At 35.1% G+C, this 27,849-nt stretch overlaps 1 protein-coding gene across 1 annotated transcript in view; it reads left to right on the top strand.

Annotated features, from left to right (window-relative positions):
* Positions 1-27,849, top strand: part of FBXO8 (F-box protein 8) — a 47,544-nt gene that overhangs the window by 5,891 nt on the left and 13,804 nt on the right. The window contains exons 2-3 of the mRNA XM_006146468.3: positions 8,183-8,522; positions 12,887-13,013. Of these exons, the coding sequence (XP_006146530.1) occupies positions 8,191-8,522; positions 12,887-13,013 (459 nt within the window). The 5' untranslated portion in view covers positions 8,183-8,190. The remainder of the gene's footprint in view (positions 1-8,182; positions 8,523-12,886; positions 13,014-27,849) is intronic.

The following is a 27,849-nucleotide window of genomic DNA, read 5'->3' as shown; positions in this document are numbered from 1 at the left end:
TGTTTTTTTGTGTTTTTTCTCTCTCTCTCTCTCTCTCTCTCTCTCTCTCTCTCTCTCTCTTTCTTTCTTTCCTGCTCTTTTGGAAGTGGAAAAAGAAATGCTGGGCTGCTGGTTTGATTCTAAATGTCTCATACAAAATTTTCTTATAGACTCCAACGTTCTATGCCAGTGAACTATATCTTATGGTATTAAAAGTTTTTTAAATCTAAAATAACCGAACATTGCGTTGTTTTTCAAACTGCAGTGTTCAGGACTTGAACTGTGCTTTTGGCCATGTGAGATCCAGTTGCCTGAACCACCATGCCACTCGCTGGCCCTTTATTTTACATTTATATCTATGATCTGAACTGATTTTTGTTAAAGATGTTTGAGGTTTAGATCAAGGTTAATCTGATTTGGACTTATCAGTGTTTACTACTTTTTTCCCCAGTCAATCAACAGATATAATACTTACTACCACTTTATGTATCCAAGGCACCATGCTTGTTACAAAACTTATCCATGTAGCCTATAATGTGGGATCAATTCCTCATGTTAGTACTTACAGGCAGTCGTCATTTATCATAGTACTATGTTAACTAAAACTAGTTTATATTGCAACTGTGGCATTGCTTTGTGTAGTCTTATGGTAACTGTTAACTAGTAGTTAGCACAGGCCTATAAAAACAGAGATTACCTATTTTTAAATTTTTAAAATTTCTTTTAATGACTTTTACAATAAAATTGAATAAAAGAGCAATATTATAGGTGTGTTCCAAAGTTATTATATTAATGGACATGTGTTTGAGTAAATATTATAACTATAATAAATAAATATGCTTAAAACACTGATCTTAACAAGTGACACATTAATTTCAGAGGTCTAAAAAATTAACATAATCTCAACAAAACTAAGGATGTGAGGGTGTTATCAGTAGTAGAAGGTGGTGCAATAATAACATGCAGCATTCTTTTAGGCTGACACACATAGAAAGGTTCTGGATTCAGGTCCAGAGACCTCCCAGAGTAAGTCAGGCATGGATGTGCCCATAATCTAGGACTGGCCAAAGCCAGGAGTGTATCGCAGCATCAAGACTCCGTTGAGGGTACTGTTTCTCTCTCTGTTTCTCTCTTGCTCATGGAAGAAATATACTTTAAAAACAAAGTTTTTTTTATATTTTTTGGAGAGATTTTTGCTATAGGGCGCATGTGCTCTCCAGAAAGAGAGACAAAAAAGCGAGAAATCACCCCCCATGGAGGTGGCCATGCCTCAGTCCCTTCTCCTCCATTATCCTCTCAGGATCTTGGGCATGCATGCATACGCGCCGGTGTGAGTTTAAGCCATAAGATCCAGGACTTGAACTGCGGTCAACTACATGGGAGTCCAGTGATATAGCCATTACACCAACTGCTGACCCCTAAACAATGATTTACTTTATTTTATTTATCGATTCATTTATTTTAATTTGACTAGAGAGACACGCAAAGAGAGAGAGGGAAAGTGAGAAAGCAAGCCACCAGATCTGGAACTTCAACTGTGGTCAGCCATGTGGGAGAGTCCAGGACCTTAACCACCATGTCACCTGCTGGTGAAACAAAGTTTTATAACACAAATTTCATCTTACCACTTGGCATGTATTTTGTGATACTTCCAAAAGGACCTTTGACTTGTTGAATCTTCCCATGAACTCTTAGAATTATTTCTATAAACATAGATGATGATAGCACTTAACTGCTAAAATGATATCTCTGGTTTGACTGGCTGATGACTAAATAATTGACCTTGTTTGTCAAACGCTTATTCTATACAGTGAATATATCTGAAAGCAAAATTGGCTTCTACTTACTTTATATATTTACTAGTTGTTACTTTTTTCTGCTAGCAAATGTAACTGGCATCTCTCCAAATTTCACAGATTCTAAACTTAGGAGCAGCATTCTATCTAGTTAGGTCATTAAATCCCATATAATCAGATCTCTTTGACATGGATGAACCAAAGTAAGAGTTAACATCAAAGTAAGAGTTAACATGTGGGGGGAGGGGATGGCAGAGGCAAATACAAAATTACCTTTTATGATAAATGACATATCATGGTTGATTCTTTAAATGTTATCCTAAGTTCCATGAGATAAGAATTATCCATTATGTTAGTAAAGAGAAAAATGAGAACCAGAAAGTATAAAGTAATCAGATTCTGTGTTGGAGTTTGATCCAGATCTTGTTCCACACTAAAGCATATGTACTTTTCACAAGAACAGTAACCTGAAGGAGCAATTGCATCTGGGAACAGTAGGGGAGATGTAATAAGCATTGACAGGTAAAGGAGATAAGAACCAATGATTAAGAAACAGATGGTAGACTGCCTTTGCCATCCATAGCATATGGTTTGGGTTTAAGAATAAAAGCTCTGGACTCAGATAGACCTGAGTTTGAATCCTAAATCACCTATTGGGTGTCTGTAGCAACTTTATAGAACTTAACTACAAGGAATAACCAGAATAATCAACTCTATTTCTTTGATTTGTGTGTGAAATAGAACAATTATGCTATTTAAAAAGTAAATACTTTTTTTAAGAAAGAAATACCTCTTTTCCTCGACCTGTTTTGTGGACAAATAAATTATTAGCAGTAGTCTCATCACAAAATCTGCATTTATGCCAAAACTAGTGATTTCTAATACAAAAACTTTGGGGTTTTCTAGTTTGAAAGTCTGCATATTCAGTGTTGCCACTTTGCAGCTGAATTTTTTTGACCAATTATGACAAGTGATGGCAATGTATCTTCTAATATGTTTAGGTGTTAAAAATCTTTTACCAAGACTTTATTAAAACTTAAAGACAAATGCGAAACCTTTGTACTTGGAAATCAAGTTTTCATTGGTTTAGTTCAAACACTGTTTTCAAAAATTTGAAATCATGTATGAACCCAGCATAAAACTCCATCATATTTCACATAGAGACAGATATTGGCAGATTGCTAACCATGAAGACCTGTTTCATGACACTGCTATTGGTACCATTGTCGGGAATGTTGCCTTTTGAAATATTTTGTGGAACACAACTGAGACTTTTTGTTTTCTAGGGGTTTAAAACTTTTTTTTGATTTGATCATTGACATTAAAGAATTGCATTTTGTTACAAGAAAAAAATGTGGCTAAATTATAACTAAAGGAGATGAAGTGTTCAAACCCTACACTGCAAATATCAGTATCAGCAAATGAGTTTATGTGGCAGGCAGAACATCAAGACAGCTGAAATTATCATTTTATATGTTTTATAAAAGTGCTCATCATCTTCACTTGATGAAAATGGGATTTTGTCACAACAAAGTAATATCTAATATGTATTGATTGTTAGCCACTAAGTCAACTTTATATTCATTATCTCATTAAATATAATAGCCTTTTTTTAAAAGAGATTTTTGCAATAGGTACGTGCACTTGCTGGAGAGACAGACAGAAAGTGAGAAATCACTCCCCAGTGGGGATGGACACACCACATTTCCTTTTCTTCATACTCCTCTTGGGATTTTGGGCAATCCCGCACATGCACCTGGCATGAGTTTAAGCCCCAGGTCCAGGACTCAAACCACAGTTCATTACATGGGAGTCCAGAGATGTAATCATTACACCATCTGCTGGTCCCCTACAATAACCTTTTGAACTATAGGTACTATTACCATTATTTTTCCATATCACATATGAAGAATCTAAAGCTTAAAGTAGCTGAGTAATTTCCCAACCAGGCTATAAATAATTAATGTAGTCAATATTTAAACTCGGGTCTGCCTGACTTCAAAGTCCACAACATAATGTATGCTCCCTCCATGACTCGCTTCATAACTTTATAATCAATGTCATGTATTTTTTAGTTTTATCACATTTCTGACAGTTATACCCATATTTCACATTCTCTATTTACCCCAATGAAGATTAGGGGTGGAGACAGAACACTACAGAAACCTTTTCACTTCTCTAAATGCCATATTTATGATATTAATCTTCCTCAGAGTGGTTTATCCTACTGTGTTCTTGCCTAATAACAAGAATTGCTTAGAAGGGAAAAGGAAGTCTTAAAAGGGTAATTTGCAATGTTGTTTAGCAGTAAGAGAAAAGAAAATTACATGTATAATCTTATCTTGCAGTTTTTTGTCAGAACCACTGAACAATGTGCACATGAGCCTCAGATCTCCATCCTCCCCATCTTTTTTTTTTTTTTTAAAGAACCAGCTGCTGGCTTTACTTCTTTCTACCTGCCGGATACTTTTGGAATCACATTATCCAGGCTCAATTTGAGTTATCCTCATTAAATAAAGTCCAGAGCCTAGGGAAATCACCTTGATTCTTTGTTCCCTAGCAACAGTCTGAGAGTAACAACAGCTGTGTAACCATATGTCGCAAGAAAGATGCTGTGGAGGAAATGCATAGAAACTGCTATTAAATGCCTTAAATCTTAAGTCAGACACCGTAGTTACCATGTTTGATTTTTTGCCTTTAGGACTCAAAAACAAAAAAGGAAGAATAAGTTTAATTATTTAAAATGATAACAGATAAGTAGGTAAGCTCAGTAATTATTAAAATTTCTAAATATTTTCTTGCCAACTTAAATAGAGGAATAGTCATGATGAAAATATAATGCCTTACTTTGTTATTAGGAATCTTAAAATGCTCAATTTATGTTAAAATTAAGTTATACTTATGTTGTAATGTGACATGACATTTAAACATTAACCAAATTTAAAAGTTCTTAGAAATTTTTAGATATTCTATATTTTTATATGTTAATCATTTTTACTATTTCCATACTTTTTGCCTTTTCCAGAATGTCACATAATTGGAATTGAATAGTATGGAACCTTTTTATGTTGGCTTTTTCCACTTAGTCATATGCATTTAAGGTTCCTCCATGTCTTTTCATGGCTTGATAACTCCTTTTTTAGCGCTAAATAATACTCAATTATGTGGGTGTACCAGGGTTTGCTTATACATTTACCTAATGATTTACTTCTCAATTGCTTACAACATTTGAGTCTTTTAACTAAAGTTGCTATAAACATTCATGTGCAGGTTTTTATGTGGTCATAAGCTTTCCACTTAGGAAAATGCCAGGGAGTAAATGGTTAAAGTATGTTTAGTTTCTGAGAAACTGCCAAACTATCTTCAAAGAGCCTGTATTGTTTTGCATTTTCACATCCTCGCTGGCATTTGGTACGTTCAGTGTTTTGAATATACCACTGTAAAAGGTGTGTAATATCTCATCTTAATGTGTAGTTTACCACTGACATACGGTGTTGAGCATCTTTTTTCATATGCTTATTTACTACCTACATGTCTTCTTTGGTGAAGTATCTACTGAGATGTTTTGACTGTTTTTAAGTGAGTCATTTGTTTTCTTTTTTTTTTTAGCTTTAGAAGTTCTTAGTCTATTCTGGATACCACTCTGTATCATTTACTGTTGTCCCTCAGTATTCGCAGAGCATTGGTTCTGAAAACTTGTCCTCTGTTGATCCCCTCTGTATCATTTACTGTTGTCCCTCAGTATTCACAGAGCATTGGTTCTGAGAACTTGTCCTCTGCTGATCCCTAAATCAGCAGATGTTCAAGTCCCTTGTATGAAATGGTGTAGCGTTTCCATCTAACCTTTGCACATCCTCTTGTGTACTTTAAATGATTTCTAGATTACTTATACTATGAAACAAGATATAAATGCTGTGTAAATAGTAGTAGTAGTAGTATGTTGTTTAGGGAATAATAACAAGAAAAAAACCCTACACATGTTCAGTATATGCACAACCAATTTTTCTCCTCAAATATTTTCAAATGAGTTGATTAAATCAAAATACGTAGAGCCCATGGATAAGGAGGGCCAACTATATATGTGTTCCAAGGATTTTTCTGTCAATCTGTGGCTTGTCTTTTCATTTTCTTAATATTCCATATTTTTTTTAAGAATTCAGTTTTTATAGCTTAACTACTAATGTATGAAATGAATATTATTTTGGTGTGTGTGTGAAAGAAGAAAGGTTATCTTTTCTGCCTTCTTTGTAAAATCAACTTTTGTCATATTTTAAAATCATGAGTATATTTCTTCTTTTTGGACCCCTTCTAGTCCCTTTATTATCTTACACTGCTGAGATTCCAGGAGTTCAGTGTAAGGAAGAGTTAAAAAATTATCATTTTTCTGTTTTAATCTACAAAAAAAATACTAGCCATTATCTAAATAATAACTGATAATTCAGTAAATATACACATAGATCATGCTTTTTTAAAAAAGTTTATTTTAGGGACCAGCAGTTGGTGTAATGACTACGTTGTTGGACTCCCAGTTAGCCAACCGCAGTTCAAGTCCAGGACCTGGTGGCTTAAAACTCATGCTGGGCGCGTGCGCGTGCGTGCCCAAGATCCTGAGAGGAGAATGGAGGAGAAGGAATTGCAGCATGGCCATCCCCCATGTGTATGGTGTGTGTGTGTGGGGGTGATATCTCGCTTTCTGTCTCTGTCTCTCTGTCTGTCTTTCTGGCAAGTGCACGCACTCTTTAGCAAAAACGTCTCCAATAAAATAAAAGTTTATTTCAACAGGGTTTCATCTTGCCATGATCCCCACCCCAGCTCTCTGGCAAGCCAGGATCATAAGCACCTGTGCCCAGAGTGCTTCAGGTCAACCAAAGATTGGAACTGCAGTGTTCCCTGTAGCTCCAGCACGCACAGTGGTGCTCTACCACCCATGTCACCATGGGTACATATATATATATATATAAAATTATTGACAGTCTTTGGAATTTTCTTCGATTTTTAAATTATTTCTAATAATTTTCAACATTTCTGGTTCCCAGCATTGTTAGTTTTGTTTGGGTTTTACCTTTTTAGGTTCATTAGCTTTTGTTTTTATTAGTCCTGTTGTATATAGTTCATTAAAACAAAGTCATATATTAAGTTCAAGTCATGTTACAGAAGTTTTTGACTAGTTTAATGATCTTATGTGAAAATAACTATACCTCCCCACAATTTTTGAAACAAAGGCACTAGTAGTTAGCTTGGGTTGGCAAAACAAAAAGGTTTTGTTTGAGGTCCAGAATGGGCAGCATGGCAAAGCTCTGCAGTGCTAGAAGCCCATGATCCTGCCTGGCTGGCTGAAAAGTTCACTGGGCAGGAAGGAAAGATTGTGTCATGAGACCCACCCTGTTGAGGGTCTTTTGTCTCTTTCTCTAAGATAAATGACATAAGCATTTAAAAGAAGAATATTTTGTTGAAAAGGAGACCATGAAGGTAATTATTTGTATTAGTTAGAAGCTCTTTCTGATTTTTCTAGGTAAATTTATTTCCTCTGGAAAAGCTATTTAATTTTGAAGACAAGACCAAATAAATAGGCCAGTTGTTTTCTAAATACTTGTATATGGAAAAGATCAACATATTTACGAGGGAAACCTAGAGCCACTCTGTTTGGAAGTGATATGGAGGTGGAAAAGACCAAAGTGCACCTATATTTTCTCATTCCTTTCCCCCAGGTACCTGTGAGGAATCCATAGGGCTTTGTGGAGGAGAATTGAAAAATTAGTCTAAATTATGATTTTTAATCGAAAACAACAAAACCCAATAGTCAGCTATTTACCATGGAGTTCTAGGTGTCTAATTTATAAGGCTTCTGAATTAGACTTCAGGGCCTATGTTACATTTTATTACAGTCTACAACATAATTGTAGACTGGCAAGAATTAAACCAAAAGTCTGTTTCACAGCTGTTATGCATCTGGGGGTTTGGTTAAAGGCGGCTAGCTTAGTTTAGCCTGAATTGTGATAAAAAGCAGGATCTGGAGGCCTTTTAACTGAAGTCCTGTGCTCTGATCAGAGCTGTATTTAATACTGGCCCATAAGTCCACATAATTATAATTTGTAAGAGTCTTTAGGACATCAGTAACTTTTAAATCATACCATGTGAAAAATGATTATGTCACCTGTGGATTTTAAAAGTAGCTAGCAAACTGGGATAAAAGTGATGATCAAACCAAATATTCCTGAAACTTTTTCTGTCCACGGCTTGCACTTACACCATTCCAACTATTCTTTGTAAAATTCTATTGGTTTTTATAGGCTTTAATGAGGAATGTTCATTCTGATAAACGAATGCTGCATGTCAGATTTGTTATCCCACTGGGAAAGATGGCTTACATTTTCATGGCACGCTTTTACTTTCTGGCTTTCTCCCAGGCTTGCAGATGGGTCAGGGGCTGTGGAGAGTGGTCAGAAACCAGCAGCTACAACAGGAAGGCTACAGTGAGCCAGGCTACCTCACCAGAGAGCAAAGCAGGAGGATGGCTGCTAGCAACATACCTAACACCAACCACCGTAAACAAGTCCAAGGTGGGGGCATTGATATATATCATCTCTTGAAGGCAAGGAAATCTAAAGAACAAGAAGGATTCATTAATTTGGAAATGTTGCCTCCTGAGCTGAGCTTTACCATCTTGTCCTACTTGAATGCAACTGATCTCTGCTTGGCTTCATGTGTGTGGCAAGATCTCGCTAATGATGAACTTCTCTGGCAAGGGTACGTTAAACCTATCAGTATTTGATTCAGATATTTCTGAGCATAATCATGCTTAAATGTTCTTTTAGTATTGTATATGTATTACAAAGTAGTTCTTCTTAACTGGAGTTTATATTTTGAGTTGTCTTTATTAAACCTGGATTAAAAGGATATAGTTACCATCACAGTCAAATTTGATATTAGGAAAAGAAAGAAGATAGTGATGACTTGACAGATAGAAGTGAGTTTACCACTTGAGATGTGTCAGTTGATAATAAATCAGAAATTGTTAGTTTATTTTTAAAAATACAACAGAGTTGTAAAGGGAGAATTTATAATCCAAAACTTGGAGTATTCACACTTCTAATGTAGTTTTTTATTTCCTGTAGTTATCTCATGCGAAGAAGAATAGGCATGCTTAAAAAATCAATAAATAATCCTCAAGTGTTATTGTTTTAATTAATTACAAATTGACTAATATGTGTATTTTTACTTATGTGTATGTATCTTTATCATAGGCATTTCTTATCATAAACTTTAGCTGGTAAAGTCACTTACTTTTTATTTTTTCAAACCATTACTTCATCAGTGAAACAGACGAACATTAGAAAGCAAGGAGCACCACCTCCCAGCCCTCCGCTTTTTTTTTATTTTGCAATAGGGTGTGTACACTCTGAGAGAAAGAGAGAGAAAGCAAAAGCTCTTATGGGGAATGGTCATGCTGTAATCCCTTCTCTATTCTCCTTTTGAGATTTTGGGTGCACAAACCACTCACTTTGGCATGATTCTCAACCACTAGGTCTAGGACTTGCACTGTGCAGTAGGTCATTTGTGATCTAGCTACTTTACCCACCACCACACTACTGGCTGCCTCTCTTCGTGTCAATTATAGATTATTTATTTATTTAGATTTTGCCATAGGGCACTTGCCTTCACCGGAGAGAGACAGAGAGACAGCGAGAGGGGAAGTTAGAAGTCATCATCCCCAGTGGGGGGAAGGCCATGTCACACACAGTCCTTTCTCCATTCTCCTCTTGGGATTTTGGGCACACATGCACATGAGCCCGACATGATTTTTAAGCCGTTAGACCCAGGACTTGAACCATGGTCAGCCATGTGGGAGTCTAGCACCTTAACCACCATACCACCTGTTGGCCCTAATTATAGAAGCTTTAACAGCTGCTATTACAGTCTAAATTCACAAATCCAGGAATGTTTGGTAGAATAGAATCTGTTTGATTGGTTCTAAGTTATTCCTTAAATAGCATCATATAGGTACAAAAAAATTATAGGTACATGATTTTTTTTCTTTTCAGTCCTAAAAATGTTACCAAGCATAAAAGACTCACTGGATATCAGGGTTTTTTTTTTTTTTAAGCATTCTTTACCAAAGTTTATTTAAGTTGCATTCATTAAAATGGGATTTTATAAAGATGTAGAACATCTCCAAAAACAAAAGTACTTTTAAGACTTTAATTTCTAACTAAAAATCTGATTAAGAAAATTAACCAATTAATCTAAATTGCCAACCTTTAGTAAAAATATATTTCCAGTAATACTGTATCTTAGATTTCTAATGTCACAGAATTATGGTATAAATTTATATAAGCCATTCCTCAACCTCTAAATAGTTAAAAATTAGTAGTACCATGCTGTTATTCTTTTATTACCTGTTCATAGTGAAGTATTACATTATTGGAAAAGTCATGACATATTTTTCTGTTTATGCAAAAACGTGTCATGAATTTTCTGACAACCCAATAGTATGTGAGAAGAAATTTTATTAATTTGTAGTGTTTCAAAGAAATCAGCTTGTAATCATATTTAATCATTATGTGAATATAAGAGGAAATGAAAATACTTTAGAATTGGCTCATTCTTTTTTTTTTCTTTTAAGATTTTTGCCTTAGAGCTTGTGCACTCAATGGAGAGAGGCAGAGAGACAAAAAGTGGGAAACCACCCCCAAGTGGGGATTGCCATGCAACAATCCCTTCTACTTCATTCTTGTTTTAGGATTTGGGGCATGCACACACACCCACTGAGTGTTGTTTTTTTTGTTTTTAAGTATTTTTTTTAATTCTTGTTTTAGGATTTGGGGCATGCACACAAACCCACTGAGTGTTGTTTTTTTTTTGTTTTTAAGTATTTTTTTTTAATTACGTGAATACATTTTTCTTTTACTGACATAGAAAGATCTCCATGCATATCATTTTATTCATTTTACTAGATTGATCTTGGATAGAACCCATTATGAAAAATTTTTAAGTTTGACCTATATACATGCTTTAGATGGAAATTAATATACATATACAATTTATTTTCAAGGTAACATTCTTTTTGTTGTAGACTAGCTAGCATATAAATGGGGAATCTGTAGTTTTATATTATAGAAAGAATCTCAAAAGTTTATACTCACTTCTTTTTGTTTTTAACTTTGCTATGGGGTGCATGTGCTCACTAGAGAGAACAAGAAAGATAGAGAAAGAGAGATAGGGAAGGGTGTTGGGCTTGAACCACACAGTCAGCCATGTGGAATTGAGCCACTTTAACCACTGTGCTACCTGGCTGACCCAATAAATTGCTTTTACTTGAAATGAAAAGATTGGCCTAGTTTCTGTTTTAAATTTGGATGTATCAAATACTGATGTTGAGTCTGTTGCTTCCATATAGCTTCGTAATAAAATTCAGAAGTTATAGTAAAAGATTAAATAAATTACTAAAATACTGATAATTTTCTAAACAATTTATGCTTACAGTTTTAGAATCAATCATTACATCTGGTTAGCAAAAATAATACAAGTTTATAAATTAATTATTAATAGTATAATTTATATTAAATTAGATATTTTACCCAATTACCCTCAGAACTTCTGATGTTACTGGCTGAGACCATAACTTTTTCTTGTTTTCCTGTGTATGTGTGTGGAAAGAGCAAGTTGAAGGCAAAAAATCAAGAGTGTCAGTAAATGCAGATATTTTGTTGTCTCAACAAATAGCAGGTGTTTTAAACACACATAAACACAAAATTAAATCATTTTTAAGCAAAGACTTATTTAAAAATGATCAAAGCAGAGGCCAGAAGGTGACGTGGTGGTTAAAGATGCTGGACTCCTACACGATTGACTATGGTTCAAGTCTTGGACCTGGTGGCTTGCTTTCTTACTTTCTCTCTCTCTCTCTCTCTGTCTTTCTCTCTTTCTCTAGGCAAATTAAAAAATAATAATAATAAATAAAGTTAAATAATTCTTTTAAAAAATGAAGCATAATTTTAGTATTTTGAGTATTCAGTATTCATTGTCTCTAGAACAATGCATTCGTATTTAGGGCTCTTTGGTATATATCCAGAATTTATAAGAATTATAAGATAAAACTTGAGCTTTCAAATAATAACCAGTAGCTATTGCCTCTATACAGAGTCAAAAATGACTATCCTAGTCTACAGAAAATAGTATGCTGTGAGATATAAACTTTTAGTATTTTAGATTTTATAGAATTTTTAATTATGTATCCCTGTGATAGTAAAGAATAATACCCCTGCCCAGGAACCTTTTTTCCTCATGTAGTTTTATTTCATAATACATCATATAGGTTACTTAAGATAGAGCCTGTTCAGTTTCTTGGTTAAGATCGCAAGCACTGGAGACCAGCGAGTGGTGTAATAGTTCTGTTGCTGGACACCCACGTAGTGGCCCTCAGTTCAAGTCCCACACATGCTAGGCGTATGTGCATGTGTGCCCAAAATCCCGAGAGGAGAATGGAGGAGAAGGGATTGTTGTGTGGCCACCCCCCCGGGGGATGATTTCTTGCTTTCTGTCACTCTTTCTCAGTCTCTCTGGTGAGTGCATGTGCCCTGTAACAACAACAACAACAAATCTTTCTAAAAAAAATTTATAAGGTTGTAAGCACTGGAATGTGATTCAGGTAGTCAAACCATGCCTCTATATTTAATGGCTTCATGACCTTAGGCAATTTTTTTGTCTCTGTTTCTTATACATAGCATCAACATCAGAGCATTATTGTGAAGATTAAAACAGCTAATACAATTAAAATATTCAAAACAGTAGTTGGTATCCACCTAAGCACTCGGCAGCTGTTATTGCTATGATTATTAATAGTTCCTGTTTAAGTTCAGATAGTACTCATTAATATTATTAATCATTGTAGCACACTTTAATTAGGTACTATCAATGTTGCTAAATTTAGGCATGTATTATACTCTAGTGAGCAATTAAAACATACAAAATTTAAAATGTTAAACCTTAGAGCTCTAAATTCCAATTTAATGGCATTTTATGTTGCTATTTTACTGTGTGTATGCATGTTTAACTTGGGGAAATTAAATATAGTAAAGTTTTTCTTGTCTCATTTTCTCTTACTTTTACAGGTTGTGCAAATCCACTTGGGGTCACTGTTCCATTTACAATAAGAACCCACCTCTAGGATTTTCTTTTAGAAAATTGTATATGCAGCTTGACGAGGGCAGCCTCACTTTTAATGCCAACCCAGAGGAGGTAAGTGAAGAATTTGAATACTTGTTTCAGGTGAACTTTATTACTATCTTGCTGCAGCTTTCTAATATACTAAATTTGCAGTTAAAATAATAAGTCATTCATTAAATGTGCATTCTCAGTCACTGAGAAGCCCAGTGTTTTGTTATTGCTTTCTCACTTAGTTTTCTTTACCTTACCATGTCACATTTTGGTCATTCTACCAACTCACTTTGTGTGACAGCATGCGTCATAAATATGCAGTCCTCTACTGACCTGATTGAAATATTAGTACATCGTAATTAGAAAGCACAAAATGATAATGAGAACACGGAATGTTTATCGAACTTTGTAGCATTTTCTTCCCTTGTATTGTTTATTTAGCAGTGATGTTTCTTCAGAGATAATCATACAGGAGATTGTATTAGTTTCCAACATATGAACACGTTGTTTAAATAATGACAATGTAACTTAACAGTATTATTCCTTGTTAACATAGAGGCTGTTTATAGATTCTGTGACGAAGTTGAATAATTTCATATTATTTAATTATTTCTTAATATAATATGTAAGGACGATGAAAATGTGAAGATAGTTCTTTCACTGATTTTTTTTCCTATTCCCATTTTAATTTGAGAGGCTTCAAAAGTTTTGGGAAAAATGCAATTAAACTATAAGTTTATTTTAGTGTAAAAAGACTTTGAAATCCATGCATCATTTTTAATCATAATATGCATTTTCATGAACTTTTCAAAGATCCCTTGTAAAACCTGGAAAAATTCAGATATTCAAATATGTCTAAATATATACTAGACTTAATCTTACAAATCTAAGTGGAAATTATAAAACCTCAGAATTACCACTCTTGGGTGCCTTGTTTTCTGTGGAAATATTTAAATGATAGAATTATTTCAATTAGCTTAATTTTCAAAAACCAACTTTAAAAATGTTTTGTAGAGGTATTAAGGATTGTTTAAATTATGTAGCCTGATATTTTCTAAAATTACCCTTTGTTATAATTAGGGAAATGTTTTTCTAATGTAAAATATTTGACTTAATACTAATTTTGTAAGTATGTATATAATAATACCGATTATATTTTTTGCACATAAGTAAAAAATAAAACATTATTGAAAATATTAAATTATATACTTGTCAGGTATCTAATCTCCACAAATATAGCTAAGAATATATATTATAAAACCTAGTATAATATTTAAATTCAGATAGTTGTTCTCTTTTCTTTCACTGCTGTTTAAATGTTTACTTTCAGTAAACAAAAAACTAGGCTCTTACTGAAAATAAAATATTTATAAGGAGTTAAAATTTAAATTATACACTGAAGCCTGTGTATTATTGCTTTTTAGAATCTGATGACCATTATTTTAAAATGAACGGATATTTGTCCATTTACTGCAAATATTTTTCTAATGTATTTTGCTGTAAAATACACTTGTTTTTACTTTATTTTTCATCAAGTCCCAATTATCTTCCTTAGAAACAAAGCAACATAAGCAGATCACCTCTATTGTTTTGCACTGTGGCATGCTTGCTTAGGACAGGATATTCTGCTACACTTACATATTTGAAGAATGGTGTGGTTTCAGAGACTTCATTATTCTTCATTCTTTATTAAAATTAGACATTACTTATTGCTAATTGAAAGAGTTAAAATAACAAATTTTATAATACAATATATATTTTGCATCAGTCTGTCGAAGTAATTGAATGATGGTTATTGGAGAAGAACTGAGTCAGAACATACATAAGAATCTAGATAGATGAGATTTAAGAGAGCAGTTGTCATTAGCCCAAGCCTTTTTATGCCCAGTTTATCAAGTTAACTGGGTCTTGTCATAAATGATATTGATGTTTAAAACTGTCATCATAAATTCACATGACTTGCAATTATTACAAGAAAAGTGTAACTTGGTAAGTACTAAGTTGTAGATTTACAAAGTCAGAGAAGTTGGATGTAACTGCTGATATTGATTATGGTAAGTAGTTATTACTTGCTAAAGGAGTTGCAATTTTTAAAACAAATAGTAAGTTCATTCTTTTCATGCAAAGATGAAAATATGCTTAAGACCTCATATTACTAGAATATGAGATGGATAGTTTTAAATATCAAAATGTGAAAAACTAAATGTAAAAATGTGTTTCCATCTTTGCAGCTACATATATCAGACTCTGGAGTTCTTATTAGTACCTCCTCTAGAGTGTTGGAGTGAGGGGGCTGAGAAAGAGGTGAAATTCAAGTGCTTTTTTATCTGACAAAGTTTTTTTTTTTTAAATTATGTATATGCTAAGAGAGGGGATTGAAGTTATTAATTAAAATAAAATTTTTACATCTTCAGATTTTACTTATCCATCCTACTTTCCATTATTATTGAGAGTTGGCTGTATTTTCTTTTTCTTCACTCCCTGACCTGATGTAAAGATATCCTGGAGTATTCCAGAAGTACCGAATTGACTGTTCTGAAAGGACAGAATATTGCCACTAAGAGGTATAGAGCTGAACCACTCAAAATGTTTTGTGGCTCTGTAATTCTGACTCTATACTTTGTAATAGCAATAACTTAGCAAGTATTGCCTAATACCAAAATAGAGCTCTATCTTTACCAGAATGCACTTAGAATATAAATAGGCAAAAAAAAAAAAAGAACATTGAAATATGCTTAATAGGTTCAGAGAAATGGGAAGTATTTTAATGACTACATCCTATACTTTCTTTCATTGCTAATATAAATAATTAGTGTCAATATGATTAATTGTTTACCAAGTCTTTACAATTTAAATCATGGAAGTGAAAGAGTTATCTTAATAGATATTCTTACATAGAATTTATCTGTATGTCATACTTTAGCCATGTGATTAGGATGAGTCTAGCCAAGTTTTTTGAGTGCTACAAATGAGGGAATGCTTTTTTGGAGATTGTTTATTTCCCTTCATCACAGTGGAACACTATCATCAGACATATTTTGGGTTCATTTAACTCAAAGCAGTAAATTAGTTTTGATATGTTTAAATGTAAGTGGTGTTTATTGCAAGTGCCTGAGATAAGATGTATATAATTGTTCAATATTGTAAAAAGTTTATTTTTCCGTAATTTCTAGTTTTGTATTTAACATTTTGATAGCAAGCATCATTAAAATATTATAAAAATAAGAATACTTACAGCCACAGGGAACAAGATTCTCCAAAGGACACCGTTCATGTCACGGATATGGGTAATCAAACTCCACAGCAACTGCTGGCAGTGGCTCATGGGGTGGGGGAGAACATCTACACAGTTTGTGGTACGATTATCCAGCACGCTGTTGTTATATGCATGACATTGTGATCTCAACTGTATGTAACGTCTTGACCTTGTGCATGAGCTTGTGTACTTTGTGGAGGGTGACCACATTCTTGTAAAGGAATGTGCTGAAAACCACTATTTCCATTAAGTTGTATTCACCTGCATGTACAAGTTGTGTGTGTCAATTTTATTCCACTAGCAATATCATAATAAAGTAATTTTACTTACCAACCACTAACTTATATTTCTGTGCTCCACTTTGTATTAAAGCATTTGTTCCACATAGTTATTTTAAAATTTAGAGTCTGAAAAAGTGGTAGTAAATGGTTTTACTTTAATACATTTACAGGCTTGGGCCAGCAGGTGCCTTGGTGGTGAGGTGCTCGACTCCCACATGGTCAACTACAGTTTAAGACCTAGGTCCAGTGGCCCGAAAATCACAACAAATAAATAGATAAATAAATAAATGTATCTACTTTATATATTTGGTCATAACTCTACCAATTTACTTAGAATTCCCTGTATCCAAAACACTGCCTTTTACTTACTGAAAGACATTTTAGAATGGTTTATGTATATTGTCAAATAAAGAATATGTAGTAACACTTTACATACTTATAAATGATTTATAAGGTCAGATGCTTTTGAAAGTCAGATTTAGTAGCATGTTAAATTATACCTTTGAGTTCTATTATCTAAGTCAGATTAAGTTATATTTTAGGATTGTTAGACAATTCTTCAAATCCACATAGAAACTGAAGAACTACTGTATGTGTGATTGGTGCTTTTGCCAATTTATTAGAAGGATTAAAGTAGAGCAGATACACCATCTTCATAGATCTTGCCATTATAAGACATTATAAGATAATTAAAAATCAAATGACAGATTAAAAAATACATTATAGGCTTATTTTTGTTATATAAATGCACTTTAAAACAATTTTTTTAAATATCTTCATTGGGGTCAGATAAAAATATATTTTTTAATTATGTGAACATATTTTTCCTATATTGACATAGAAAGACCCACATGCATATAATTTTCTGTATTTTACTGAATATTGGACAAAATGCATTGTTAAAAAATATATAAGGTTGACCTACATACATGCTTTATTTTCAAGATAACATTCTTTTTATTATTGGACTAGCTAGTGTATAAGAGGGAATCTGTAGTTCTCTATTAAAAGAATTTCAGGAGTTTATACTGCATTATTTTTGTTTTTAATTTTGCTATCAGGTGTGTATACTCACCAGAGAGAGCCAGAGAGATAGAGAAAGAGAGATAGGGGGACCAGCAGTTAGCATAATGGCTATGTCGCTGAACTCCCATGTAGCTGACCACGGTTCAAGTCTTGGACCCAGTGGCTTAAACTCACGTCGGGCGAGTGTGCGTGCATGCCCAAGATCCCAAGAGGAGAATGGAGGAGAAGGGATTGTAGCATGGCCTCTCCCCTGGGGGGTGATTTCTCGCTTTTTGTCTCTCTGTCTCTCTCTGTCTTTCTGGCGAGCGCACGCGCCCTATGGCAAAAACCTCTCCAAAAATAAAAAGAGAGAGAGAAAGGGAAAATGAGAAAGCATCCCCATGGGGGGCAGGGAGGGCCACACTGCAATCTCTTCTCTATTCTCTTCTTGAGAATTTGGGCATGCACACACGTGTACCTGGCATGTTTTTCAACCTGCTGGATCCAAGACTCAAGCTACATTGTCGATTGTATGGGATCCAGCTACCTTAACCACCAGGCCACCGACTAGCTCAAGTTTATATTCAAATCTTATGAATAGTATCTCAGACACTGACTCTAACTGACTTTTTACTCCATTATATAACAAAACAAAATGGTCAGTACCATTTCTTTATAGCACTGCAACTGTGATGAAAAATAATTTTAACTTTTTTTTTTTTTTCTGGAGATATTTTTGCCATAGGGCGCATGCGCTCGCCAGACAGAGAGACAGAAAGCAAGAAATCACCCCCTAGGGTGGATGGCCACACCGCAATCCCTTCTTCTCCATTCTCCTCTCGGGATCTTGGGCATGCACGCACACGCGCTCCGCGTGTTTTAAGCCACCAGATCCAGGACTGGAACCGCAGTCAACTACATGGGAGTCCAGGGACATAGCCCTTACGCTAACTGTTGGTCCCTCTTTTTTAAAAAGAATTATTTTATCTAACTATATTTATTATTTATTTTATTTACTTTAATTTGACCAGAGAGGGACAGAGAGAGAGAGAGAGAGAGAGAGAGAGAGCTAGAGGGAAAAAGTGAGAAAGCAAGTCACCAGATGCAGGACTCGAGCCATGGTTGCCCATATGTGGGAGTCCAGCACCCTAAACCACCACACCACCTGCTGGCCCCATAACTTTACTTTTTATTTGTAGGAATAAGAAGCCCTGATTAGTATATCAAAATATACAGATAAGCATTTGTAAGTGTATTCTTCTAGACTACATAGTTTAAAAGAAGTTCCCGGGCTAACTCATGGTGTGGTGGTTAAGGTGTCCAGATCTTACACGGCCGACTGCACGGTTTGAGTCAGATGCTGGACAAATGTGCATGTGTGCCAAAATCCCAGAAGGTGGGCAAAATGGAAGAGAAGCAACTGTGGCATGGCCATTCCCATGGGGTGCTGTCTCCCTCTCTTTCCCCCCTCTCTTCCTTTCTCTCTGCACCTCTCCCAGACAAGCACCTGTGCCTTCTGGCTAAATTTTTAAAAATGAATAAATAAAAAATGAAAAGGAGTTCTCTTGTCTGATAAGTTTGAACATAATAGGATAGGTTAAGTTGGCTTATTATGTACAGCATTACTTTTCAAAGCCTTTAATACACTGATGCATACTATGAATAACTAAAAGTGGAAAATTGTATGCAGTATTGTACAAGTTTATTTGACATAGTGTCTGTCTTTTTTTTTTTTTTTGTACAGGGACATTTTATTTGAGATACACTGGTATAGATTGTCTATAGGCTTATTGTATGTAAGAAACATGTTAGAATGGTCAAAATACCCTTTGGTTCACCCACTGCTATCTGATACAATCTTTTCTTTTTTGAGTCTGTACATCTGTGATTACTTTTCTTTCCTTTGGTCTGATCATACTTATTATAAAAGTAAATAAAATAAAAATAAACTGAGAGCTGACTTGAATCTTGACAGATTGGAGATTTTTTTCCATGTTTCCTATTTTAATTGCCAGCATATTTATTAAGGCAGGTGTTCATTTGGATAATAAAGATGAGATGATAAACCTGAAAGTGATATTGAGTTCAAGTAACTGCCTGTATACATTGATGTGAGTGTCCATGTCAAATAATTTGGAACTAATAGATCATTCATCATTATATCTTTTGGTATCATTGTCTATGCGGAATCTATTAAATCTTAGTGTTACCTGTAACACAGGAGTATTCCCAGTAAAGGATGATAGGCCATTGAGATGTTTCTTAGTTTGGAAAATATACTTCCATCCAAGATTTTTTATCTTTAATTTCATAGGTCTAGAAACTTGATTTTATCTTTCTACTAAAAGTGGATCAATCTCTTGAGAATTAACTTAAGTTGTATTTAGTGGAATATGATCCAAGCTGACCATAAGATGCATATACTTTGAACAATGCCTAATAGCATAAAGAAAAAGAAAGATAAACTCAAATGCCTAACTCTTTACTATGATACAAACCAAAATCTGTCTAGGAATAATTGAGTCTTCCGTGCCCTTCACTATGCTGCTTCACTCAACCAGTGTCACATTTTATGATCTGCTACTTGCAATATCCACTTCTTCCTGTGTCAACTAGGATCTTTTTGGCTAAAAGAAATAGAGAGCCTAAACTATTGGGACATTGGGAAAGTCATAATGCAGTTTTTACATAGAAAAACATACATCATTACTTTCCTGATGACCTAGTAAAAGTGACTTAAACTGTGTACAGTTGTTTACTTCATGTGTCTCAGAGGTGGGGATCTCAGAGTTATTTTAGTGACACAATGATGGACCCTCAGTGTGTTGACTCTTGCCCTCTCTTGATAGCAGGATGACTACTGTTGCAAAATTCCACATTTTTTAAAAAGAGTTATTTTCTTTAATTTTTTTATTATTTTTACTTTTATTTGACCAGATAGGGACAGAGAGAGAGGAAAAAAAGAGAGAGAAAGAGAGATGGAAAGTGAGAAAGCAAGCCACCAGGCCTGGGAACCATGGTTAGCCATGTGGGAGTCCAGTGCCCTTAACCACTATGCCACCTGCCAGCCCCAAAATACCACATTTTTATACAATAATGTTCCCAACCCAAAGAAAGTTGGGGCAAAAGAGTCTTTCCTCATACTCTTACACTTATTAAGAGAAAATGGTCTTTTTCAGAAGGCTTTGTATATTCTGTTCACTTCTTCCTGAATGGAGCAAATCGCATGAACACTTCTAGACCAGTAGAGAAAGAAGAGAAGAGAAGAGAAGAGAAGAGAAGAGAAGAGAAGAGAAGAAGAGAAAGAAGAGAAGAGAAGAGAAGAGAAGAGAAGAGAAGAGAAGAGAAGAGAAGAGAAGAGAAGAGAAGAGAAGAGAATTATATGTGATTGGCTTAGATGGGATTCAGGAACTACTGCTAAGATAATAGAAGCAATGAAAAGAAGGAAATTACCTCTGGGCAGGGACCCAAGCAAGTGTCACACTGTTTTAACTAGTGACTCACTTGTGAAATGTGTGCCTCCTTATTTCTGGTTTTGGCTGGACTAGAGGCCTTAGTACCTAAAATAAATATTGATACCAGAGGTACAACAATTTGAAATGGTAGATGACACTACCTTCTTAACATTTTAGGTCTACCTGCCATGGAGCAAAGAGAGAAAAAGAAAAATACATACATACATACATACATATATACATACATAGTATTAGGGGAGGTAGTTATGTTGTGCTTCAACCTAATTACCAGAGAGAAATAGTTACTACTACATGGTAAGGAAAAAAGAGAATGACATAGGTGGAACTCAAGAGATGTCTTGGAGTTTTTTCTAATACCACTGTATCAGTTCTTTCTTAAGAATTCATCAATCAAACCACCCCATGCATTTTGCTATCATTTTCCTCAATATGCTATGGTCGATATTAATTTGTTATCTTATTGTGTGAATTGTCTGGGGTAAAAATTAACTGAAATTAGTGGATATTGTGTTGAGTCAGGACTCATTTTTAAATTTCACATTTGAAAATGTGAAATACTAGAGCTAGTGTTTCATGTGGTTAAAGTGCTGGATTCCCACAAGGTAAACTAATTTGTGTCCCAGACCCAGCAGCTTAAAAATCACTCTGGACATGTGTGCCTATGCCCAAAATCCTGAGAGGAGAATGTAGAAGAAGGAATTTGCACAGACCAGCAGATAGCATAATGGCTACATTGCTGGACTCCCATGTAGTTGACCGCGGTTCGAGTCCCAAACCTGGTGGCTAAAACTTACACCAGGCACATGTGTGTGTGTGCCAAGATCCCGAGAGAAGAATGGAAGAGAAGGGATTGCAGCGTGGCCATCTCCCCTGAGGGGCAATTTCTCACATTTTCTCTCTCTGTCTCTCTCTGGTGAGCACACATGCCCTGTGGCAAAAACATTAAAAATAAATGTGAAATACTGAAATGGGCAAGATTTTTTTCTTGGTTTGAATTTCACTTTTGTGGCTAAATTAAATAAATGTACCTAGAGACTTGGCAGTGTTACATTCAGTATTCTAATTATATTTCAGAGACGAATTTTTGCCTTTCATTTCCTATTTTACCCTACCTTACTACCTGGATACCTCCAAAATATTTTCCCTTATCTGATGTGATCACAGTTTCAGTGAAACTTTGTATAACTTTCTAGATTTAAGTTCTTAGCTATAATTTTCAGGGTGGTTGTCTCTTATACATGTCTTCCCCTATATCTAGCAATAACTGCAACCAATGTCACAGTAGATATCATTCCAAAATACGAGTGCTCTAAAAGAAATCTAAAGGACCGGGGCAGTTTGGTAGTGAAGCAGTCAAATGTGACCCAAGACTGACCCACATGACAAGGTACGGGGTTCGTGTCCAGACACCTCCTTGAGTGTGCCTGGCCCATGCACAGTCCCATCATGCAGGGCTGGCTGAGGCTAAGGATGGATCATAGTTTCAGGACCCTGTTGGAGTGGTATTTGTCTAACTCTGCCTGCTATTTGCATATGAAAGAAATAAGTGGCCATTTGAAAAAAATAAATGAAATCTAAACAGCAATATTTCTTCAACTCTTGGGTGTCATCAATTATTGATACCATTAAATTCATGACAGCTTTTAAAATACGGGAGAATAAAGAGAACAATGCTATGTTAAATTCATTTTAACTGCACTGTAAATTTATTCATAAAATTATTTAACATTTTCTTCTTTATGTAAAAAGGCAGAAGAGATGCCCTTGTTATAATTAAAGTCTTAAGATTTTTGTGAACCAATTTTGGCCACTGGCAGTTTAATACAACATTGAGTGATACAACATTTACTCCTTGTGACTAATTGAACTGGTGACTAACATTTGAGAATTTAAAAATTGAGACACTGTCAAGGTACACTAGGGTTTTATCCATCCTTCATATTTGATCCAACTCATAGATTTTAGGGGAGGGTGGGTGTTTTGTATTATTTTCTTCTTTTCTCCTTAATTGAATTATATAATCCTTAAAAGTGTTCAGCTTCTTTTGAAATCAGTTGTAAGCTTTGTTACATAGATTCAAATATTTATTGTTACATTAATATGATAATATTTATTATCCCCACCACTTACTAGTTATGGGACTTTGACTTTGGGCATGTTATCTAGCCTCTCTGTGCTTCGGTTTCCCCATCTGTAAAATGAGGACAGTACTCATACCTGTAACATGGTGCTGTTGTGAAATTAAATAAAGGTGTTAAATGCTTAGTGTCTCAAAGTGCTCACCAAAATGTAGCTCGGTGTATTAGAGGCACTACTATAGCAACTTATACCCACGTACTGCTCTGGGCCTTGGGATTCTCCTTCTGGAACTTTTGGTTTCTAGTAGATGACTATGACACATCAGATCAGTAGTAGTCGTCATGAGATATGTATTTGTCACACCAGTATCTCCAAGCTTTGGTGATACCCCTTTCCCTTAAACTGCACTTCTTGCCATGTGATGAACAATCTTTCACGTGTAGAATAACATTTTGTTTCAATGACACTGCTTAGTCTTTTTGATAACCTTTTAAACAAAGTTAGGGGGCCAAAATTGTGTTAGAATTAAATATGTGTCTTTGCTGAAATGGTAATAAGATGAACACATACTTTCATTATATGAATAAGTATACACATGTACTTGCAGCGAAACTACCATTTAACTCCCATCTGGCTTCTCTGCTTATCTATGGCTTTTTTCTCCCAGAGCTACAAAAATATATGTACATACTAGAATCTACGTAATAGGGTAAAACTTTATCTTTATTTATCAGTCACTCACTTAAATATATATGCACATTGCAAATGCAGTATTTGGGTGTGATTTTTATTCTAAATTTGCTGTTATCAGTGTTTAAATGTGTCACTTTCTCCATATTTTAATTAGAATGCTTTCTTTTTTCAATTTAGAAACAGATTTTAGATAGAAGAGGTGTATATCCCTGTTTGAGACTATTAGCACTAATTAATAGGGGCTTTTAGTTATTTATTTCAAACTTCAGATAATCTGGTTCAATGTTATTTTATCTGGTCTTGCTTTTTCTCTTAAGAAATACTCAGAACTGGGAGCCAGCAGTTAGCTTGTAATGGCTATGTCGCTGGACTCCCACGTAGTCGACCGCGGTTCGCATCCTGGCTTAGAACTCACGCCGGGCGCTTGTGCGTGTGTGCCCAAGATCCCGAGAGGAGAATGGAGGAGAAGGGATTGTGGCGTGACCATCCCCCCTGGGGGGTGATTTCTCGTTTTCTGTCTCTCTGTCTCTCTCTGTCGGTCTGGCAAGCGCATGCGCCCTATAGCAAAAACAAAAACAAAAACAAAAACACCTCTCAAAAGAAATACTCAGAACTGTCTTGTTCCTCCTCCATTTTCTCTGGACAGTATTGGAGAAGGGATTTTCCACTTTTAATTATAATTTCCCCTAACTGTATCTTCTTTACGTGAAGTTTCCTGTTCACATCTTCTATCTAGAAGTAACTTAAGATTGTGTATGTGACAGCTCTTAGCAATTTCCTCAGCATCTTGCACTTTAATGTACTGAAAAGTCTTCCACAGATTGTTCTGAGGAGCTGAAATTCTTGCCAGTTCAAATGTCTACAAATAAACTGATTTAATCCTATATTCTATAGTCAAAACTGAACAAGGCGAGTCTTCTTTTCTTCCAAACAAAATGTGATGTTACATTGTGATGATTCATTCCAGTAGCTTATCAGATGGAATTGGCTGCAGAATATTGGCCCTCTCCCTTCTCTTCACAAGTACTACTTCTCCCAAGGGAATGTTGATCGTGTGTGCACTCTGTTCTAGGAAGAGAGGTGATTACAGTCTGCAGGTTAGACTTCAAACTGACAACAGAATCATCTTTACATTTCCTGCTCAATTTTCATTACCCTCTTTCCACTTAGTTCTGTGTAACACAGGGGCTTCTGTCAAGTACCATGAATGTCTTAGTTATGGGTACATCAAGAATGGGAAAACATTACTTTTATACAATCATCTTTCTACCTAAGACAACATTAAAAACCTCAGTGTAGTTTATATGTTAGTCTTTGAATCCAGTGACTAGATTGAGAATAACAGTTGTAATATATAGGGGACAATTTAAAAATATCATTAATACAACAAATGTGTGACATTTCTGAAGTTACATGTTAAAGGTCAGCATTAAATATAGGAGCAAGGCATGGAAACTTACAGAAGGCAAACAACAGAATTTAGTAAAGGAAATGAAATGACAGGATGAAAACAAATACCTAGTCTTAAATTTTTCTCATTGAGAAATCTGCATTTTTTTAACCACAGTTCAAAGGCAAGGTGATATTGTTTTTTGTTTTTGTTTTTGTTTTTAATTTGGAGAATAAATATCCCCATATAAATTATTCTCAGCCATTCAAGTTTTGTGAGGGATTTTCTCTCCTTAACTGCAGGACACATGTTCTCTGATTAAATAGGGAGAATAACTGGAATTATTTATTTTTATTGTTTATTCTGCTGGAATAAATGAATAGGTTTTATATTTACCCCAGCAATTCGGGAAGCACTGTAGTAAAGAATAGTATCAAAACAGTGACCTTAATCATTGCTGCTATTTTCAGACCAGACAATGGGAATATTCCCATTTGACCTTCTAAAGTGCTAATTATTTTTTACAATCCAGAGAGTAAAATTTCATAAACTATATTGTATCTCTTAATGATTACATTGCTTTCAGTGTGAATGCTGCATTTCAGTTTAAATTTCACTCATTCATTTCAGCTGGTTAAAATATATACTTGAAAACTAATATCCATGTTTCTATTGAATGAAAAGTTAGAAATCTAGATGAAACTATTTTATTTTATAAATGTTTGTTACTGAAATTTAAGAATTTTTTGAAAGCAGATCTCACTGTTACAATACTCTAGCCTTAGCCTTCTAAATAGCTGGGACCACAGGTACATGTCACCACACACAGCTCTTTCAGACAGTCCTGCTCTGTTGTCCAGACTGGCCTCAAGCTCATGATCCTCTTGCCTCAGCCTAGTGGGCACACACCACTACTCCTGGCTTTAAGTTGGACTGGGAATTGAACCTGAGCCTCCCATGTGATCCTGCCTGCAGGGTATTAGCATCTTAGTAGCACATGCTACCATGTCTGGGCCAGGATATATATTATTTTAAGTCTTCAAAGTTCTTTTAAAGAGAAAATTAAATGCGGTGTACAGTTTGCCTTCTATTATATAATACTCTAGGGACAGGTTTATTACTTGAAAAGTAGTAGCTGTGCTCCTGATTTTACTTTGTATTCACGGACAAACTGGAACAAATCGAGCAATATCAAATTTTTTTCTAAATCTCTTTACTAAGCCATTCTTTAAAAAAACAAATTAACTACAGTCCTTAATATGTAATGATTTTGTTTAATTTTAATAGTGATTTACTCGGACTAACTGTCGCACAGTGTTTCTGCCAGATATCTGTTCCAATGGCCAGTACTTTTGGTACCAGTAGTCAGTACTTCTTTCTTTGGTTTTGTATGCCTAGTTTTCTAAAATTCACACCATTCCCAAATATGTATCTACTGGATCTGAATGGACATATGGTAGTTTTTTTCTTAATTTTGCATGGCATGGAATTAATTTACACTAACAGCGTCTGGACTCTCCTTGCTGCTTGGAACCCCTTTAGTTTGTTCCTGGTGCATTACATACACACCCACACCATCGCTAGGAAACATCTTTACCACTTGGCTTGAGAATTTAAATCAGCACTTATCTCTGATCTCTACACAGTGGTTAAGTCCTCCGTAAGAAGGAAAGTGAAGTGTGCTCAGTTTTCTACTTTTTACTTTCTTAATATTACCTGTGTAAATCAGTGCTACCGTCCTGTCCTCAAGGCTTAGTGTTGGAAACTCTAGCTGCATTTTCAGTCTTTTCCCTGACACTTTTTTGTCTGCTTTGCTGCTTCAGCAGTGAAACCATTCTCTTGCATTTCTGTCTTTTTCCTCTCTCTATTGACTTTCTCTTTGCCTTCTTGCATGCGTAGGGTCAAATTTATCTTAGGGTGGGGAGACAGAAACTTCTTTTGTTATGTTGCCCTTTAATTTTGCCATTTGGTTTTTCTTCCTTTGTACTCAAGCGAGTGGGCAATATTCAGTTTACTTACCTGGAACTCATTCCTTGCTGATTTGGGCTTGGACTTTTCACTCGAAGGAGACCTTTTGAACGTCACTCTTTGCTTTTCTCCCAGTCACCAAATCTAGTGACCTTTTTTCCCATTTTAGTCTCCTGACCTACCTAAAAGTAAAAGGAAACTAACTGGTTCCTTTTGCCAGGTATTTTTATATCTTCACATTGGCCATCCAAGACATTTACTGTTTAGAAAGCTGAGGCTGAGACAGTTGAGTAAACCAGTTATGATCACATCATTATTAAGTGGTAGAGCCATGGTTTGGTCCTTCTGAAAGTTATGCTCTTTCAATTATACTGTGTAATTGCATTATACACCCCTTTCATCTTTAAATCTCAAAGGCTCTGGGCCTCTGGAGTATTACACTATTATTCTCTTCCTTACCTATTCTCTCATTGATCTTTCTTGTTACAATCCTTGAACCCTAACTTTTTTCCTAATTGCCAACAGCTTACTATGTCTTTCTAGCTATATCTGTCATCACTTAAAATTCAGCATTTCTAATACAAAACTTATCACTATTTCCTTCAAATCAAGACTCTTTTTTATTTTTTTTGAGAGATTTTTGCTATAGGGTGCATGCGCTCGCCAGACAGACAGAGAGAGACATAGAGACAGAAAGCGAGAAATCACCCCCCCCAGGGGGGATGGTCACGCCGCAATCCCTTCTCCTCCATTCTCCTCTTAGGATCTT

Source organism: Tupaia chinensis, unplaced genomic scaffold (genome assembly GCF_000334495.1).
Source record: "Tupaia chinensis unplaced genomic scaffold, TupChi_1.0 Scaffold000179_1, whole genome shotgun sequence".
NCBI lineage: Eukaryota > Metazoa > Chordata > Mammalia > Scandentia > Tupaiidae > Tupaia > Tupaia belangeri.
The sequence above is the reverse complement of the archived record's forward strand: the minus strand, read 5'-3'. Positions and strand labels throughout refer to the sequence as shown.